The 20,432-nt window shown below is 39.0% G+C and overlaps 1 protein-coding gene across 6 annotated transcripts in view; it reads left to right on the forward strand.

The window, feature by feature from the left end:
* USP6NL (USP6 N-terminal like) overlaps positions 1-20,432 on the forward strand; it is a 138,436-nt gene that overhangs the window by 80,015 nt on the left and 37,989 nt on the right. For all 6 annotated transcript variants that reach the window (XM_075428302.1, XM_075428301.1, XM_075428305.1 and 3 more), the window contains 2 exons: positions 10,959-10,998; positions 15,946-16,026. In XM_075428302.1, the coding sequence (XP_075284417.1) occupies positions 10,959-10,998; positions 15,946-16,026 (121 nt within the window). The remainder of the gene's footprint in view (positions 1-10,958; positions 10,999-15,945; positions 16,027-20,432) is intronic.

Raw genomic sequence — 20,432 nt, forward strand, 5'->3', positions numbered from 1 at the left:
CCATCAAACTTTACTCTTTAAAAAAATGTATTGCACTTTTATTAGCTCTGCAATGCATTTCTGCAGCGTGCTGCACAGATGAGCTGGAGGAGCGAAGAAATGGAGAGCTCAGTCTGGAATTGTGAGATACTCCATTAAATGTCTCTGAATGAAGCTATTGATTTTTTTTTTCCAGTATTATTATTTTGCCCTTAACTTTTTAATAGGCAGGAATATGATGAGCAACTCGTTATCCTCTCTCTCATTCTATTCCTTGGCAATTTATACGAAGCCTTACTGGAAAATAGTCCTTGTCTCTAAAACACTCTTTGTGCATTCCTTAATACTTTCTCCAGCGTGCCTGTCGAGCCACATGTCCGAGAAGAGTAACTCTTACACATCTCGCCCTGCTGATTTGAGGAGGAACACGGGTGAAGTCTCTCCAGATAAGAGATGTAAGGACTGGTCTCTGAGTGTTCTTGGCAGCAAAAGCAGCAATGCTGAGATGCCCAAGGTTTTGGGTAATAGCAATTAAAGAGAGAAGTACGGTGGCTGTAATTTGGTAATAATCAAAGTAGTAGTCAAAAATTAGGGGTTTTTACATAATTTTCATTTCAATTTTTTAGTAGAGAAGCTTACACATCAAAGCTTAAGGAAAGAGTTCCAAGGTTACTTGGAGAATTGTAAAGCTGTCATTCATAGTGACATACAGCTACTGGCCTTAATTTTCTAGGCACAGTAAGTATTGCCAAACATGTTAAGTGATATGGTGATGTGCTTAAAGAGCCATGAAATGTTTATTCTTAATGGTTCAATTATAAATGTAAATCTTACTGCATTTTATATATCGTGGTCGTTCAGTAGGGACTTGCTGTCATTTTCCTCTCCTCCTCTTCTCAGCTTTGTGAGACAGGGTCAGACCGACTTGTCAGGAGAGTGGCTCAACTCTTCCCTCCCTTGGCAAAAAAGTGTGCTGAGTTCCGCTGCCAAAGACAAATCTTTATTTAAAAAAAAAATAAAATTAATATCTCAGATGTTAAAGTTGTGTTTCTCTTAATTCCCTTTTTTACTAAATATATGAATATACCTCATATTGATTGTGTAGCATTTTTTGTGTGGCATTATGAAGATTTACTATGGAAACTGCACCGTGGTCTTGCATTGTGTGCAATGGGTTCTGCCTTCTAATATGTGATCCACTTCCGTGGACTGATTTTGCTTTGAAATATTGATTGCTAATCAAGGTACTGAGGAACTGCTGTTAAAAAAACAAACAAACAAAAAAACTCCCCCAAAACAACAACAAATTTCAGCTTTGTTTAACACTTTTCTTATGCCATAATGTACACAAAGGATATTATATTTATTGAAGGAGAGAAATGGGAAGTTTTCTTGGATTAGTGATTGAGATTCAGAATGCTTTTTTTAAGGTCCATCTTCCTAGCATTAGACAAAACCATTTTTTTTTCTTTCCATGCTTTCACGGGGAACTACTTCTAAAAGACTATTTAAATTGCATTTCTGTATGACAAAGCCAGGTTTGAAAACACTGCAGTGATGGATACATAACAAACGTTAATGAAGAGGGTTTATAGATTTCGCTGTTTATTAGTTACAGAACTGATGATAAGTGGAAATGAATCTCTGCGTACTATGCAGTTGTGAAGTGATGGGGCTGCGTTTCAGACAGACCTTTCAGAGACCGAGGTAAATAGGCAATTTTATTTAAATATCACTGACAGTGGAAGAGCGCATTGGACTTGCTGTGAATTTTACTTGGGTGTTATCAGTTCTGACTGTTTTAGTTTAGAGCTCTGCTTCCATGATGGACAATGAACTTTGATCTTTGCATTTGTCTCCAGTTATGGTGGTGGTTGCGTTGTGATGCTTTTCTTTGCTTTGATGCGTTTGAACTTGATTCTAAAAGCATGAGATGTGTATGGTAATTTGCAGTAATTGCTTCCTTAAATCGATGGCTTACTTTGCGGTAGCATGTGGTCAGAAATGTTGCTTTAGAATGTGTTTCGGTTGCTATGAGGAACTCTTCAAGGCTTTTGCTATTCACTTTTCCTCACACTTGCTATTTAAAGAAGTCTTTTTTTGCCAGCCTGATGGCAAGAGTGGTCATTTATTCAAAAGTTGTTCCATGTAAATTGTCTTAAGCAGACCAAGTAGAAGGGAGATGAACAAGGCTTTCTCTCCCAGATGATCACCTGTGAGCTTCACAATCATAGAGGACCTTACAGTGTTTGCACACCACGCGTGTTCCTGGTGGTAGAACTTCACCAGGAGAAGGAGAAACAGCCATTCTTTTGGTCTGGGCTAGGTGGTTGTGTGAGACAGGCTTGCTTTAGAACCTTGTAAAGCTAAGGAGGCGATTTGAACCCAGATCAACTCATTTTACGCGAGGCTTTAAGTCACCCATTTTGGACCTGTTTGAAGAGAAGCATCCAACCACCTGTAACTTGAACAACAGCTGAAGCCTCCTGGACTGCTATTTGTGGCCACAAAAGGGGAGAAGTAGGCTTTCAGGTGTATCTTTCTCAGCCACGTTTTTGGTGTCTAGTTAATTTTGGCTTCCATTGGAAAATAAGCAGCTTTGCCCATGTGCTGTGCTCTCATGGTTGCAATAATTTTTTAATATCTATGTGTCTAGAAGTTACTGATACATTTCTCTGTGGCTTGGATGGGTAATTTCAATTCCTTTAGAAAGGCACTGAAGTTGTTCTTCAGTTTTGTTCATCTTACTGAAAGTTGGTTTTTTTTAAGAATCATTTGAAAGGGTTTTTGATTTTTTTAAACTTTTTTTTTCTTTTTGTGTTACTGTGATCTAGCGTATGGCTTTTCTCCTGCTGTCCCTTCATGCAGGTTCTTCCTGTGGAAGGAAGGAATGTGCTGTTATTATTTGCTATCATTCAGAATGGTACGGAATTTTTTCCTAAAACTGTCACGATTGTACTGACTTTTTTGGCTTATTCTTAGGACTAGAGTTTGGATTTAAAATTCAGATTTCTTCTTTCAGCTGAGTTGGTCCAGGCTGTCACTTCAACAATCCTCTGCAGACAGAGAAAGAAAGGAGGTGAATGCAATCCCGCAGGTTTGATTGCAAACACAAAAGTAATCTGCGGGATAATTCTGCCAGCTGAGGACAAATAGTGTGGTTTTGTTGACAGCTGCTGCTGCTTGATTTGAGTAAAATATCACCCACTGTGTACTAGGAATTCAGGAATGACTTCCTTTTATGAAAAGAGCGATTACGTAGCAGAACTGAAAAAAATATTCAGTATGGTAATATGCGATTTAATTTATACAACATATGTAAAGTGATACTGATTTTGGGTTACTGTTTAAGCCCTAAAATGTAAGGATTTAACATAATCATTATTACCATGTATATTTCCTACTCTATTTAGCATTTATAGAAGATTAAAATAACTGAATACAGGGAATGGCCAGGGTGTGCTTCACTGGCACTGATTATTAAGAGTGCTGGAAGAGGTCTGGGGCGACAGGTTTGAGGAGTGCTGGAAGAGCCACCAAAATGGAATTTTAGACTGCAGAAGTTTATTTGAGAAAAGAAGCAAGTGTAGGTGCGTAAAGCATTGAGCTTCAGCAGTGAACAAATATATATTGCTGGAACACTACCATCTTAGTTAATTTATGTTGGAATACTCTTTGCATAGCACATGAATTTTAATACAGATGAAGCTGCCAACATGCAATTCCTGGGTTGCTATTAATATATAGTGTAAGTAATCTGTACGGTAACTAACCTTAAAGTAGTACTTAAAAGCAATCTATATATATATGTTTAAGGAGGAAAAAATGTTGGATTTTTTAGACATTTATATGTCAAATGTAAATCAGAAGCAAGGCAAAGAGATTAATTCTTTTTCATTTGTCTTTTAGCCACTTTAGAGTTTTCAGGTAGCTTAGACGAATTTTTATCTTTTTTAAAGACACTCTAGAATGTGATTCTGAGAAGACTTTTTTTTTAACCTCAGTGTTTATGTTCAATTGAAGTGACACCAGAAATCACTAGAAACGCGGTTATGCTCAATTATGCAGATTATAGATTTTCTCAAAGGTTTGCTGATTCCAAGCTGGGAAAACTTTGAAGTCTGCATATAGAACATGTCTCTTATTAAAGACACAAGAAAGCATGTATTTTAGCATGTAGCAGTGGAAATAGAGGTATTTTTTGCATTAATTTATTGATAATTTTTTTATACTGACAACAAAAGCTTTACAGTGAAGTTATCTTCTCCCAGGCAGGAAAGTACTTTGCTAAACAGTCACCACTTTGAGATTTAACTGAATTTCCTAAATCTTTGGATTTTATTTTATCTTATCTCTGAGAGTGTGTATTATGTGAGACTTTTTGGGCAGGAGCTGCATGTTCATGGCATTGTGCTGTGTGTATTGGCAGCAACATCCACAGAATCCACAAATAAGAATTGTAACTAAAACCTAGTCACAAAATCACATGTGATCCAGTCTTTTGCTAGCATTACATTCTTTCTTGTAACATATTTCCTGATAATTATATTGTGGAATTTCACATTGGCTTATCCCATATGTTAATTAATTGCTTTGGCTTGCTTATGAATTTTAACAAAACTTCTGAAAGCTGTTTTTTCATCTGCTGTAGTCACCACCCCCATACTGTGCAGAGGTTAATCTGTGAAAATTCAAAGTGCATGATTACAGTAGCAGAGCTCCAATTATTTTGATAGACACACACAACTAAAATTGTGAGCTATATAAATGAAACATACAATGGAAAGAGGGGAGCGATCCATAGAATTTTGTCTTCAGAAAATCCATCATTTAGTTTAAAAAACAGCTTTCTTAATATTTTCAGAATTTTTTCTGTGTATTATTGATTTTGAAAATTACACTATTGCCTTTAGTTTCCATTCAAAGGTTGGAAGATTAAAACAATTATTCGTAATCAGAATTCTGAAAAGTAATTTATTTTGACTAAAAGATCTGAATTCAACGCTAAGTTGTGCTTTAAAGAGCAGAACAACTTAATCATAGGTCTGAAGAAAGGCATGACATTGGAATATTGTTTTATTTCTACTTACAATGGTTAATGAGTTTCTTCAGTTGACTTCAGACAGCTGTTTGCTTTGTAGCCCATCTTGTGATGTAATGCAGACACAAAAATAGTCATTAGAAGCTACAATGTCATGTGTCCTGTGCATTACACAGTCTTCTTTATCTTCCCTTCTGTAGGATGATTGTGAAGCACTTGTCAGCTAACGTTAGAACAAATATCAGTATGTGTATTATATGACATGAGGCAGTAAAAGTTACCTGGAAACAGTGTGTTTGTGTGTGTATATATATATATAAAATAAGGTGTCATTCTGCTCCAGAGAACTGTTGTAACTGTCAGTAACTATTGTTGTAACTATGCAATACTGTGTATTGCTTTGACAGCTTTATGTGCCGTGTATCAGACGCAGAAGGGGAGGCAGACCTAAGAGAACACCTAGTCAGTGTGGTGGTTGTATAATTGGGTTCCCTGTGTGAAGATACAAATTTTTTGTATTTCTGACAAATTCACAGCCTAAAAACTGTTCATACTTTGGAAGATTTACTTTTTCCTAATAAATTTGAGTACTAAAATGGTCTTGGAATTTGTTACTCAACAATCCGACTTCTATATTGTGCAGCAAACCAACTCCATTTGTACTAAAGCTTTTCTGATTCAGATACATCAGCTGAATTTTCCCTGCCTGCTCATATCTTACCTGCGCATGATCACTCTTCGTAAATTTTTTTAATGACACTTTTGCTTTTGATTTTTATGCCTTACGGATGTTTTTGTGGATGTTTCACTCACAGATTGCTTGTTCGTAGAAGTTTCAAAATGATACAAATGACTGATTTTTTTTTTTTTTTTTTTTTTAAGAATTCCTTCAAAATAATTCTCCTGGGTAGTAACAAGTATGTTTTCCTCATGGTTTTAAACACTTAATGTTGCATGACAAATGAAAAACTGAACGCACAGCATCCGTTTCTTCATAATTAAGTCAATGAGACCATGAAAATAAGTGTTCTGCAGGAAACTTAACCCACAATGTACTTAATATGACACCAAATATGATTTCAAAATACTTTTCAGTTAATATGTGCATACAGTGGTACAAGGTGATGCTATTGCTCTTCGTAGTACTTTGAGGAGAGCATCAGAAAATAATTGAGAAATAGTTTGAGAAACTATTATGCATAGGGACTACACCACAGGTTTTATGAGGATTTGGGTTTTTTAAGTCATGTTATAGTGAGTTCAGTAATATCGGAATAATGAATTTAATTGACTATGTTTTTTTAAATTAAATAATGACATGCACACATTGCAGTTATTCCTGCAACATATTTCAGGATAAAGGACCCCTCATTTCTTCACAGTGCACTGGCTAATTCTCTCTGGGGTAAGAAAGACGACAGCAAGTAGAGAGGGTTTTTAAGCAAGTGGTGTGTTTTGAAATAGGAGTTACAAGAAATTAAAATACAGCTTACAAAAAAATTTTGAATGTAACAGCTCTTCAGGCAAGGAAGCTTTGTGGTAAAGATTTTTAGTCTATTATGGTCAATTTTTGCCACTTTTTTTTCCCAATGGAAAATTGAGTGTCAGGGTTTTATGCAGCTTGGAACTGTGAAGAATTGAATTGATCCTCTGGAATTTACAGTTCTGGGGTTATCAACATGTCAAGACTGCTGATTATTGCACTAAACATCTTCCATCCTCAGCTGAAGCTGCAAATGATTGAGGAGCCTTTGCACTTCTTAAATTTATTTAAGCCAAACTAGAAGCAGGAAAATGCTGTGATTTGAGCCAGGAGAGAACATATTTGGAATTTAAATACAAATGTAGGAAAAGAATACATTTGATGAGTGACTAATATGAGAAAGTCTTTCATTGTGTGTATAGTGAACAAATATATCAAAGTGCTGTTTAAAGAAGGCTGATTTAAACAGCGGCAGTGGGTGGGTGACTGTAAGCTTGTTATGTTTGAGACTTTTCAATTTATTTAAACTTCCACTGTTACTTGAGGAGGCTAATTACAACACAGCTTAATGGTCAAAACCGTAGATCTGCATGTTTAATGTTCTGAAGTGTCAGATATTTATGCATTTAAGATTAATACTTCTTGTAAGTTATCTTGAAAAATTCGTGAAAACCTATGTTAGCCATTGTGGTGGATTTAAAGATGTAAAATCCATTCATCATTTATAATCTAATAAAAAAAGCATTTTCAAGCAAGCCCTTGTTCTTCAAAATGAAATTCTGTTGCTTTGAACTTAGAGGCCTTGTAATCCTCACCAGAAGGTGGTAACAGTCCAGTCTGAAAGACAGGAAGAAGACCTTGGGCAGTCACCCACCACCAGTGAGGACCCACGGGGAGAGGTCCTGAGTTCCAGCCAAACCTGGGAGTCTAGTACCTCCTCCCAGTGAAATGTCTTTGAGAAGCCTTCTAGTAGGAAACCCAGCATGCCTTCATGCGGACCCTGCTCCTTCCTGCAGCTAGGATTTGGTCCCAGCGTTTTGCAGCTCCCAAACCTGTAGGCAATGCCTTGAGACCCTTTTCTTAATGCTGTGACACCAGAGCTCTTGGCAGGGGCAACCAGAGCCCTGGAGCCGCTCTTAGGTTGCGGTGTGGGCAACCTTCTCTTAACGCTGTGACACCAGGGCTCTTGGCAGGGGCAGCCAGAGCCCTTGAGCCGCTCTTAGGTTGCGGTGTGGGCTGCCCAGCCTGCAGGAGGGAGGCTGGAGCCTTTATGCTGGGGCAAAGGCACATGCCAGGTGTAATGGTTCTCGGTTCCTGTCTGATTAAACAGGTGAATTTACCCACTTTGGATCTTTCTTTATTGTGGACAACAGAGTGTGAAAATTTTGTTTCTGCCAAGTGGGACTGTTTATGTGAGTTTGGTTAAAAGTTGTCTCTGTGACTCCTTCTTTGAATATCAGGTACTGTATGGCTCCAAGCTAATTGCGTTAATCAGTCCTCCTCTTCTCTGTATCCCCTAAATGAATATTACATGCGCTATTAAAGGAAAGCAGTCATCTTAGGGCAGGATGTGGCTATATTATGTTAATATTGTTTACTACTTCACATTATTACTTGGTGAAGTACACAGATAAAAAGCATTGAAAAAATACAGGTTTAAATAGGCTGGGGATGGTGGGAGAAGATTCAACATTAAAAGAAATAATGAAGCTGTAACAATATTAGATTGGCTTACATTATAAAAAAAGGTACAATAACATGTTGATTAATAAACATTAATTGATTTTGTGTCTGATCCCACCAATTTTTTTTTTAATCAATAAGGTGCTTCTGCATAGAAAACACGTACACTAAATAGAAATGTATTTATGTAAAACATCTTTAGGGGCTTGACAGAGTTGGTTTGCCCACTGTGCCTTTCCTTCAGTCCTTGCAGAAGAGGTTTGAATATTATGTATGTGAGTACATGGGCGTAGTTAGTGCAGTCGAGTTAATTGAGAGGAAGATCTCCAGGAACTGCTGCGTTCCAGGCCGGTGAGTTACTGAACAGCCTGGGGCAATTCGCTCAGCTCCTGTGCTGTTGTCCTGGTGCTCAGCTGCCAGCAGCATCACCGGCAAAAAAAACGTGGGGCTGGCTTAATGTGCTCTGGAATTTCAGTGCTTATGATGTGTAGGTGTGTGACATGAGTGTGTAGTTGTGCAGCCTAAAGAAATAATGAGGGATGTGGTCATAAATTTGCTGCTGGATGGATTTAGTGAGGGAGTACAGTGTCTGCTGCCTGGGACAAAAGAGCCTTCTTCCAGAGCTCGGTAGATTCTTCATCGCCTTTTGTTTGCACATCGGTGGTAACGTGCAGAATTAGCGAAGAGCAATTCCTTAAGAAATCTTTGCACTTCAGTCTTACTTTGTGGTAAAATGAGATTTGATTCATCTTTCACGTGATCAGCGTCCATGCCAGATTAGCAAACGTGCAGATACGGTGCTGGGTGGTACCAGTTCAGCAGAGGAGTTGCCGTGTCCGGTGTGAGTCCGCGGGGATACGGAGCTGTCGGGTCGGGGTCTTGCACGCTACCGGGGGCAAAAGAGTTTCTGGTGTGCACGGCCGGGCGCTGGTGGGATCTCGTGGGGCCACAACGAGTGAGACTGATGCTTCTGGGAGAGGTAGGCAGTGCCTGCAACTGGCACTAATGAACTGGCAATCTGCAGTGATGTTTGACGAGCTCAGCAATCTTTGTGCTTCAAACCAAACCAAACAATGGCCCCACTTCCCCCCCCCCCCCAGCAGATTATTAAAATGAATTTTTTCTTCTCCTCTTGTACATTTTTTCACTTCTGTTGAAATATGCTTGGTTTCTAGGTGATATTTGGCATACAAAGGGCCTGCTTTCAGTTTGTTAATTTAGTTATATGGGAATGTGCATATACTACAATTTTAGAGAATTTACAACCTCAGGTACCACGGAATATAGGCGATTTCTAGTGCGTTGGACACATGTTGATCAGGTTTTTTTTTTTATTTTGATGTTGTTAACCAAGAAAATGTTCAGATACTTGGAAAGTGCTTCTAAATGAATGGATTCTGCTTTTTGCAATGCTGTTCAAAAAGAACACTCTCTTGGTTTTTAAAATAGTTTCTAGGCTGGAAGCTTTGACTTGTGTGTGTACGGTCTCCAAAAAGGTGTTGATTAGAGCAAACTTTTCCATTAGGTGAAGTAATTCAAATATATTTCTTTGTTTAGATAGAACTTCTGAATTGAAACTGCATCTTTTAAAGGAAATAAATGAGATAAAATATAATTCAGGCATTTTGCATCGGACTGTTCTTACATTGCCTGCAGCAGCAACTCCTTTTGTAGCCTTTTCCAGTGTTTTTTTTCACCCTTGCAGGGATTTGATACAGGTGTAAAATTCTGGATTTCAGTGTCCTCACTACAGAAAGTTATAATGGTGCAGGTAGGATTTTTTTCATAACATCAAGGCTTAGTGGGAATTTTTTTAATTTATTTTAGAAGGATTTCACGTAGTGCCTGCTTTTTAGTCTCTTTTAAACAGGGTTTTGTTGGGTGTGTTATTATCTGATTTGTAGAGCACAAAAAGGGAGCCTTGCCACTTAGAGATGAGCTGCTGTGTTTTCAGAAGCTGCAGACGATGCAGGCAAAGGAAGGGAGGTTTGTTTGGCATCAAAGTGGTCCAGTTATTTTTGAGGCAAAAGCCACAAGTTTCTTTGATAAAGAAAAACAGAAATTAGAGCCCTTGGAATGAAATTATAATAATAGAAAGTCTGAAAGTGTATCTGTTCAAAGGCTGCTTTTCAAGCTTTCAGTTCATAACCTGCCTTTTTAGAGTTGGGCTAGGAAGAAAAAGGACTTGATTTTTTAATATTAATTAGGTGCCCAGTAATAAACCTGATTTTTATTGTATTTTTTTTCTTACCACCTCTTCCTTGTTACTCAGAGTGAGTTTTGTAGAGTTTTGAGAAAATGAAGTTAACTCTCCTAAGTCAGGCAAAGTCTCAGTGCCTGTCACAGGGCACGGGGGTAAAGGAGGAAAGCCTTTTATAGGGGTATTTCAGCTACCTGTAGTATGGTCTGATAAACAAAACAAAACATTCACTTAGGTTTCAGTTCAGTAATACAACACAGGGTCCTTTTACTAAAGACAAAATAGACCTGCTGTCGAGTCCTTGTCTTTTGAATCTATGCATCTACTTTGATTTAGAAGGTTTAAGATTGAAATAATTCTAGTTCTGTACTTAAAATTCTGTGAGTTTTGCTGTGGTTAAAAAATGAATTCTGGGGGTTCCTATGTATCATTGTCTTAGTTCTCTAAAGTTGAGATTTCTTGTTTACTTGTTACTACATATTGCTATTGCAAATGACTATTTGTAAGAACCTAACAGAGATGATTTTGTGCCGGGGTTACCCGAGTAATATGAACTTTGTCTTTGCTTTCAGTCCAGAGGAGCTTCCTGTTCACGATGCAGCGATAGACAAGGTAAGTCTAATGTCTTCCAGTTTTTTGACGAGGAAGTAAATGTTCAGAGATTTACGAATTTTGTTAAAGTAAATCACTGTGAAATGATGAGATGAAACATTTGAGTGATTTCCATTCCCAAAGAAACGTGTTCTGAGTCCCGTAAGGACTATGGTCCTTGAGGCCGTGTTCACTCGCCCACAGATCCCTTGGGGCCCACGCCATCTCACGTTTACTAGTTGCAATGAGACATGAGCTTTCCTCACCCGTTGTACGACCTAGGAAAGGAAACAGAGCTCCTTGAGGGATCAGACCCGGCTCTGCCCTGACAGAGCGAGAGCCACTGTCTCTTGTCATGAGCTGTCATCAGCGGTGCTGGGTGGGTGGATTGTCCAAATGAGGTGTCGGCGTTGATGCGGAGGTGTACGTTGCTGAACCCTGAGGAGTGTAACGTGCTTTTCTAGTTCGGTAAATGGTGACAGATACCCTGGCTGCTGCTGAAGCATGATGACCTCCCTGGTACCATTCATTTGAGTCAGCTGCATTGGGGACATGCAGGACCTGTCAGCAGTTGGTGCAGGCCCTAGTCCCAAAATCCTGCTGCTGCTGGAGGAGAAGTTTGGGAGCTGATGTTTTGGGAACGTGGAAAACTTTTACTTATCGGGAACTGAACTTCTGCTTGTCTGGGCCTAGGTACTATTGGTATTTCCCCTTGGTCTGTCAGGGCTGTTGTTGTCTCCAAGACCAGATAAGATTCTTCTTGCTTGTCCATATTCATCTTCTGTATCATCAGAAAACTCAAGATAAAATACTTGAAGCTGGAAGTTTAAAGTTAGCCCTCTTGGCTGCACAAATCAGTAGCGTGCATGGAAAAGGGATGGAACGACTTGTTCTAAGGCAGCTAAGCTCCCCCATTGTTAAGAACATCAGTGCTTCTGAAAGTGGATTGTTCTGAGCTTCGGTATAGGGCTAGTAAGAAACGCTTCTTGTAAAAGAAGGGAACTTCTGAGTCTCTTTTGTTTTGCATTGGTTCGTGTGTGTTTCTGCATATGCAGCCTGAAATAGTTGCATTTTCCTGCCGTGTTCATTACGTTTAATAACATAGTGAGTGTATATATAATTTCATTTCCATCAGAAGGACACGGCAGGGTGGTGAGTCTGTGAGCATAAATATTAGACAAGTTGCAGTTATTGTGGTATATGTGTTTGAAGCTCTGATTCACTGTGGCTTTGTCGTCAGCCTTAAATTACTAGGGGAAAACAGTGTCTCAGTGCTCTGTCCCGTGTTATATTCATAGAATCACAGAATCATAGAAAGTTTTGGGTCGGAAGGGACCCCTAGAGGTCATCTAGTCCAACCTCCCTGCTGATATTCATGCTGTCTCAGACAAATTGTCAGTGTAGAAATTGTATTTATTGAATCAGTGTTAAAGTACAAATCTAGTGTCTTTTTATAATTGTACAGCCATGCTTCTGTGTTAGACTCCTGGTTATACTCCTGATGATATCCTGACCTCTGCTGGTTTGAGCTTTATCTGTCTTCTCTCAGCAGTGTTTGACTATGTACCATTCATAGGATAATTAATGTGTCATGTTAATGTAGGCCAGCACTAAAAGCTTTCTGTGCAATATCTTTTAAAGTCACTTATTTGGTAGAAGTGTTTATGCTTTGCTTTTGCCTTGCTTGTGAATTTTAAAAAACATTCCGAAGTCATGTTTTCATTTAGTTTGCAGCTCATGTAAAGAGTTGTGTATCCTTGAAAATTTCGAGTCTCCCTTCTGCATATACATTCTAGTGTAACACTTAAGCTGACTTTTCTGTGTTGCGTGTTTATGTGTGCGCATGTGTGTACTGCTTTTAGAATAGGCATTAGTACTATGAATGCAGAGTAATTCTGATGCTTCATTGCCGTGCTGGACATGAGCAGCTTAAATGCATCAAATCATAGTCCTGCATTATGAACTACTTAACCTTCAGGTGAATCGTACAGCACAGCTGAGATAAAACTAGGGGAGCAAAGATCATCTGGAAGAGAAGAGTGGACAGAGAACTGACCTCGGGAAATCTGGAGTCTGTGTCTGGTTTTGGTGTGCTTAGAAAACATTTCAAAGTCATTTTCCATTTGCTTGATTTTGTCTTTGGTTTACTTGATTATGAATTCTCTAGGGAACTGTTCAGTGAATTCTGGTTTTTGTCTGATGCTTCTGCCAAAGCATTACTTGAAGCCTCAGCTCTAGCACGCTTGCTCTCCAGGAAGGTAGAGCGCTGCACGAAAGATGGATGCTTGCCAACTTAACTTCATGCTTTTTTGCTTTCGGTTGTGTATTATTTACTGACACAAGAGGAAGAAACCTCCTGTGCTTCAGTTAGGGATTCTACTATTCCCAGTAGCAAAAATGCTTCAAAGTGTAAAATGTACTCAGAAGACAGATAAATGGAATTTTTTTTTTTTCCTGGTGACAACTACATGGAACTTGCCTGAAAGAGCAGCAGCAGCATCCGTCTACTCTGCAATGAGCTGCTTCAGATCTACCCATGTTTTCAGTGTTGCACCTGTTAGACATGAAAGTGAACATATTTCAGACTGGGGATAAAAATAGCTAAAAGTTTTCAACTACCGAACACAGAATTAATTGCTATTTTGACTACAGCAGCATCACTTGAGAACTGGGATAAATTGACACAGAAGACATAAAAGCTTGAACAAACATACAATTGTAGATAGCTGGCTCAAAAGACCCAAAATCTTGAAAGTAGATCAAATATACAAACAAGAAGACTGTGAGAGCAGGTAGGGTCTTATTTTTCTTACCAATTATCTGAACAACTTGTTGAGGGCAGAGACCTTTCCTGACTTGATAGTGATGTTATTCCTGCAGTCTAAATTATGCCGAGAGAACATCTGCTTTAGAGGTGTTAGTAATGCGCATTTCTTAAAGGGGTTGCAAGTATGGAGGAGAATCGGAAATGATGTTGTGAAACCTGTGAAATATGGGAAGCAGTAGTTTTTCTGTAGTTCTCCTCTAACTCTTAAGAAAAGTCTTTTAAATAATATAAAAAAATAGTTTAATAAAAGCACAAATGATTGAGATACTGCTAAATACGGCATGGAGCCTGAGCAAGAATGCGAGCCACTGATTGCAACATGAATACGTAAGTGAGTTAAGGTTGAGAGAGTAGAGGCACTTCTTTCCCCACAACTTTCTCATGTCAGTTTGATTCAAATAAAAAGAGCTTAAAAAACAAACCCAACTTGTTTCCAGGACACTTCATGGACTGAATCATGGCTGGGGTGGACCTAAACACTCATGAAGTTGTACTTAAGCAAGCGCAAGGCTTTGGGCTCCTGGATTAAAGAAGTCCTTTGCCCATCTTGTTGCATTGGTAGCCAAGAAAAAAATGCACAAATTCTGATGAGTCAAAGCTAGAAGTAAAATTAGAATTCTGTTGAAACGAGTAATAATTTATTTTGTATTTTCCCCAACGTTTCAGATGCAGTTAATGACAGTATTAATAAGATTTTGGTGTCCTGCAGAGCTTTGAAATTAAACTCTTACATTGTTACCGGTTTGCATCACTAACCGTATGAAACAGAATATCCTTTCTGTCTTTGTTAAGGTCTGGATTTGAAGTTAGAGGTAGAGGGGCTGTCCTTTACCAAAAACGGAATATTTGTTTATGTTCATCTTTGAAGAGAAAGCGGTAGCCACACACGTGTGTGTTTCTGCTTTAGCTTTTTCAGTGTTGATCTTCCACATCAAAGTGTTATGAAAGAGTTGAAATAGTGTTATTAAAATGTTTATTTTTTTAAATTACAGTTAAAAGTTAACTTTATAGTATAATCAGAGAGACCTTGCCTATTTCACAGCGTGTATAACTAGGCTGTAAAAATACCACCTAAAAATCTTCTTATCATTGGAGCCAACACAATACAGATTTTTGGCTGTGAAGAGCCAAAGAGCCTTGAAACTCCAGAGACTAAAATAGCTGATTCCAAGTACTTGTTTGGTTCCCAAATTCAAGAAGTTAATGACAACTGCAGCAAGGTGCTCATAGGCTGAATGGCAATCTTTAATGTAGTAGGGTTGTCCTATGCTTTTAAAGCCATATATAATATAAATAATGTGTGGAATCACATATTTAATATGCTACGTGTTATACTATTTGTACTAGTTACACTATTTATTTACTGTTATACTATTTATGCTAGTTATAACTATTTATTTTGATAAGATAGGTTTTGTTTTGGTTTGAATGCTTGTTTTAACATCTCATTATTGAAATATTCTTGCCAGTAATATAATTCCAGCAAGTAGATCTTACTTTCAGAAGAAATCCATGATGTTAAGATATAGCGAGGGCCATTTAGGTAAAAATGTACTGAGCCAAGGGTGAGAATTATAGCAGCTCTTTCAATATCCAGAATTAGAACTTATTCCCGTTGCTTCTACTGCAGTGTCACTCTTGCATGCACTTGCTTTTGTTCATGTACTTGGTACCTTTTTAACTTTGTGCCTTTTGAGAAGGGCTGGTTTGTGTGATCACTGGAAGTCAGTAGCTAATTATGTTCAGGAAAAAAAAAATCGTTTCAGAGTCAACTAACTTCTAAACAGCTTGCAGGAGAAATTATTTGCCTGAAAATTTACTGAGTATAAAAAAAAAATCGAAGTTTTTTATGCATGGCAAAAAGATGTAGAGGAGAATCTTTTGTAAATCTTGTTTTTAAACTCCTTTTACAAAATACGATTCCTTACATAGTGCGGAAATTAAGGGTTTCTGCTCGATGTTTGGGTGGCTGTGTGTTTGGATGTTTTAAGTGAACTGAAGTTACTCTTTGTTGCTGTTCTTAGATGACTGGATAAAAATGTTGATGATGCTGTGTTAAACTTTTTCTCAATACTTTTAGAAATACAGAAATAATTTTAAATGGATTCATCTTGAAAAGATAAAAAACTATTTTTTTTCAGCAAAAGCACCTTGAAATTGAAAGAACTACAAAATGGCTGAAGATGCTGAAAAGCTGGGAAAAATACAAGAATAGTGAAAAGGTAAAGTTATGCACACTTTATTTGTTAGCTGTCACTTCTGAATGAATGTATAACTTTAAATGAGATTACCTCTGATGAGATCTGGAAAAAAAATCACACTGAAAGAAAGAGGCTTTTTATTCTTCCAGAATGCAATAATACATAATAACCCAATAATAACACTAATCCAACAAAACTGGTGGTCAAATGCAAAGAATTTCCAAGGGCAGTATTGCGTAGGCTCTCTAACATATTCATAGTAATAATTGTGTGCTGTACTGCATTGGGCTGGCACTGTGGGGTTGGAACTAGGATCACACAGCATACTGGGTTCATGTCTGAAAAATAATCTGGGGAGCAGATGAAGCGTCAGTCCTGCTTGTCTTGTCTTGCTGAGAGCTAGAAGTCCTGTTTGATTTATGCTTTGAGAATGCAAAAGAGGAAGAAAAGAACAATCTTTATAAACTTGATAAGAGGAGAGACCTTCAAATGGGTAGAGCTGAATTCTTCAGGAATCATCGAATCATAGAATGGTTTGCGTTGGAAGGGACCTTCAAGACCATCTCGTTCCAACTCCCCCTGCCATGGGCAGGGACATCTTCCAGCAGACCAGGTTGCTCAAAGCCTCGTCCAACCTGGCCTTGAACACTGCCAGGGAGGCGGCAGCCACAGCTTCTCTGGGCAACCTGTGGCAGGGCCTCAGCACCCTCACAGTAAAGAATTTCTTCCTAATATCTAATCTAAATCTCCCCTCTTTCAGTTTAAAGCCGTTACCCCTTGTGCTATCACTCCATGCCCTTGTAGAAGGTCCCTCTCCAGCTTTCTTGCAGGCCCCTTCAGGCACTGGCAGGCTGCTGTAAGGTCTCCCTGGAGCCTTCTCTTCTCCAGGCTGAACAGCCCCAACTCTCTCAGCCTTTCCTCACAGCAGAGGTGCTCCAGCCCTTGGATCATTTTTGTGGCCTCCTCTGGCCCTGCTCCAGCAGCTCCATGCCTTTTCTGTGCTGTGGGGGCTCCAGAGCTGGACACAGGACTCCCAGGAGGGTCTCACCAGAGCAGAGGGGCAGAATCCCCTCCCTCCCATGCTGCCCATGCTGCTGGGGATGCAGACCAGGGCACGGTTGGCTTTCTCGGCTGTGAGCGCACATTGATGGGTCATGTTGAGCTTCTCATCAACCAGCAACCTGAAGTCCTGCTCCTCAAGGCTGCTCTCGATCCATTTTCCACCCAGCTTCTATTTGTGCTTGGGATTGCCCCAACTCATGTGTGAATCGCAAATCCCCTTTCAAGAGTTACGAATTTAAACTTAAATTTTTTTATTCCTTTGTGTGCTGGATATTGTACTAATTAATATTTAAATAGAAAGTTACTCTTTTGAGGTACTGGTGACATATTATCGAGATCTATGAAGATTTTTAATTATTAATCCTCTTCTATGGTTTCAATATTTTTTTTTTCTTTATTTCTTTTTTGCAGCCCGGGTTTACTGAAGGGCCTGGGATAGCTTACAGTCATGGATCAGTGAAAACCTCCTTGGATAACTCTCCAAGGAAACTGATTAGTCATAACATGGGGCATATATTTTGATGTTTAAATTATCACGCTTGCCAGCAGAGAGATCTTAGGATATCCCAAGATACCTGGCTGCTTTGTTGAAAGAAGAGTTGCACTGAGTAAGTTAGAAGGTAGAAAGTGCAGGAAGACATTCAGTGCCCTGTCCCCCTTGGGATAAGCCTGGTCTTTCTGGGAATAATATGCAACGCAGCATTCATAATCTTCGAGAGAAGTGAAATTTTTGGATGGTTTGAAAGGGATCTACTTTTGAATAGTGCTTTATACCTTGATAGGCATTTTTTCTTTTAGAAACAGTATGGGAGAACTGAAAAAGGCTGGCAGCTACTAAACAGTGCCCAGCATTCCTACATCATTTCTTGACTTAAAAAAAAGGAAAAAAAATATTTTCTGTGTGAAGCTACAGATGAACTTTAAGGAAGTGAATTGCCCATTAATAATCTTTAAGTTGCTTTTGGGATTTTGAATTACAGAATTATTTTTATCCTACTCAGACAACAAATAATGGTCTGAGATTAATGACACAAAGTGGGTTATGTTAGGTATGCCATTAAGTGCTAAGTGCTTTTACTTGCTTTAAAAGCTAGGTAGGGATTTTCATCTAAATAATTTATTTGCTTGAACTGTAATCTTCATCATCTTGAAATTACGGAAGAATTTCAGCTGGGAAAAATCTTGCTGAAGAGGCTGCATTCCCAACACTGTGTTCTGGGGTGGTTTTTGTGACTGTTCTTGTGGCTGTTTGGTGGACAATGCACAGAATATGAGTTCTCCTCAATAGGGCTTAAAACTTGCATTTTCTAGTGGGGATTCTGGTGGTATTTTCTGATGCTCCTGATCCACCTGTATTTTGCTGAGGACTAGAGGACAACTGCGCTGCATCCCAGGTTACTGCCTGGATGACTGTCCTGCAGCATTAGCTTACTCCCCTTTTGTTTTAATAAATGATTCTGTGCAAAGTGGAGAACTTTGAAGGGAGAGATTGAGACTGGAATACTTGTCAGCCTGATGAGCAGGGAACTGCGATACTGCAGTTCAAGTAGAGGGAGAAATTTACTCAGCATGTCCCCTACTCCTCGTGTCCACTTACCTTTTGTTTTGAGACTAGTAGCTGTGTCTTGCTCTTCGCTTTTGTTAAAAACACCAGAGCTAGTGGTTGATATTTTTCAGGGTATAACTAGGAAGCTAGCAAATTCGTTTTCTTAAAATACGAAGTGAATGCATGAAAAAGTAATAATGTGCAATATTTTTTTCTCATAATCCTACTTTCTGCCCTGTCATCTCCTGTGGAAGGAGAAGCCAGAGGTCTTAACACTTGTGGGTTTGTTGCTTTACTGTGGCAATTGGGTGATTTGAAGATCAAGCATGTTCCCAAGTCAAACGGATGATCAAAAAACCTGTGTAACAGCTACTTTGTTTGCAAAGAGAATGTTAAATATGACCTTTCAGGTAACACAATGGCTACACGTTGTCTAAGCAGCAGCGATCTTCCTCTTCAGCCATCGGTGACGTCAGTACGTGATACACTTACTTAATTGAATAATCCTCTATTCACCAAGCATGCAGAAGGTACAGCAGATCAGCTGAGCAGAAAGAGTTTCAGTTCATGTAACAAATTATACGCTGGACTGTGAATAATGGCAGGAATAATTCAATATGTTCATAAAGGGAATGAACTTTGCTTGAGGCTAGGAAAAATTTTCACTGATTATTGACCTTTGGTGGAGCACAGCAGGCTTTAAAAACAAGGGTGTTTTCCGTATTCTTTCTCGCCCCTATGTGGTAAGTGAACCAGAACATGCAGAGTAAAGAATCGGCCTCCTCCTGAGCCTGCAGTGGAAAGTCAGGGGTTATTTGTCACTGCTCTTTATGGAAGGCCTGGTGATGTTCTCACCGTTGTACAAGACTTGCAAATAAGGACAGTTTTTACCTGAAAATGCGTTGGAAGAATGCACCAACTTTCCAGGCTCGCCTGCTTGAAGCACAGAAGCAATGGCTGCAAGAACAATTGCTGACTCCTGCTTGCTGTCTTCACTTGATTGGATAAAGTGGTTAACACTAGAGGAACAAATTACTAAAGAAAATGAACAGCTTGTATCTTAAAAGACTCACTTCACCTGACATTCCCATGGTTTCTGTGCAGTCAGACTGTTCCTGAGATCAGCATTGTTTAGAAACAGCACTGAAGGGAACATTGCAGCAGCAACAGTGATAATGTTGTAGGGTTATAGGTTACAATTGTAGTGATGGCTTGGTTTTGGAAAATGACGTACTTGAGCGATGCTTGTGTTCCTAAAAAGAGAGCAAGGGAGAGTCAGAGAAGGTGATGGTCCCAGGGGTAGAGCAGGTACGTGCAAAGTACAGGACTTTAGACAGCCCCTTTGTAATGAGCTGTCATAATATAGAGTTTTGACTTGGAGAAATCTGTTCATACTGTGCACATACTATAAATTAATCCATATATTTGATTACATTATCCAAAACTGTCATGTGTTTAATTGCAAAACACAGTTTTCATTTAATACTCTTGCAGAGCTGCCTATAGGCTTCTTCTTTATTTTTTTCCGTCATAACTTCACAAGGAGAATTAATGAGAAACCATTAACACACTGATGTGTGTGTGCGTGTGAGATGCTGGAATTTACATCTTCCCCTGGTCTTTATTGCAGAAGAATATCTCAGGAGAGAGATGGGGGCTCTGGGAACCTCACACTCTTTTCCCATTAGAACTACTGTGCTTAAAGCTAAAAAAAAGGGGGTGGGCGAGTGGGGGAGTGGAAATGGAGGGCAGCAATGTGTGACCATGAGGAACCAGGGAAAGAGATGGAAGAGTTGTCGCATTGAGACCAGAAATATGC

This window comes from Opisthocomus hoazin, chromosome 8 (genome assembly GCF_030867145.1).
Source record: "Opisthocomus hoazin isolate bOpiHoa1 chromosome 8, bOpiHoa1.hap1, whole genome shotgun sequence".
Lineage (NCBI taxonomy): Eukaryota > Metazoa > Chordata > Aves > Opisthocomiformes > Opisthocomidae > Opisthocomus > Opisthocomus hoazin.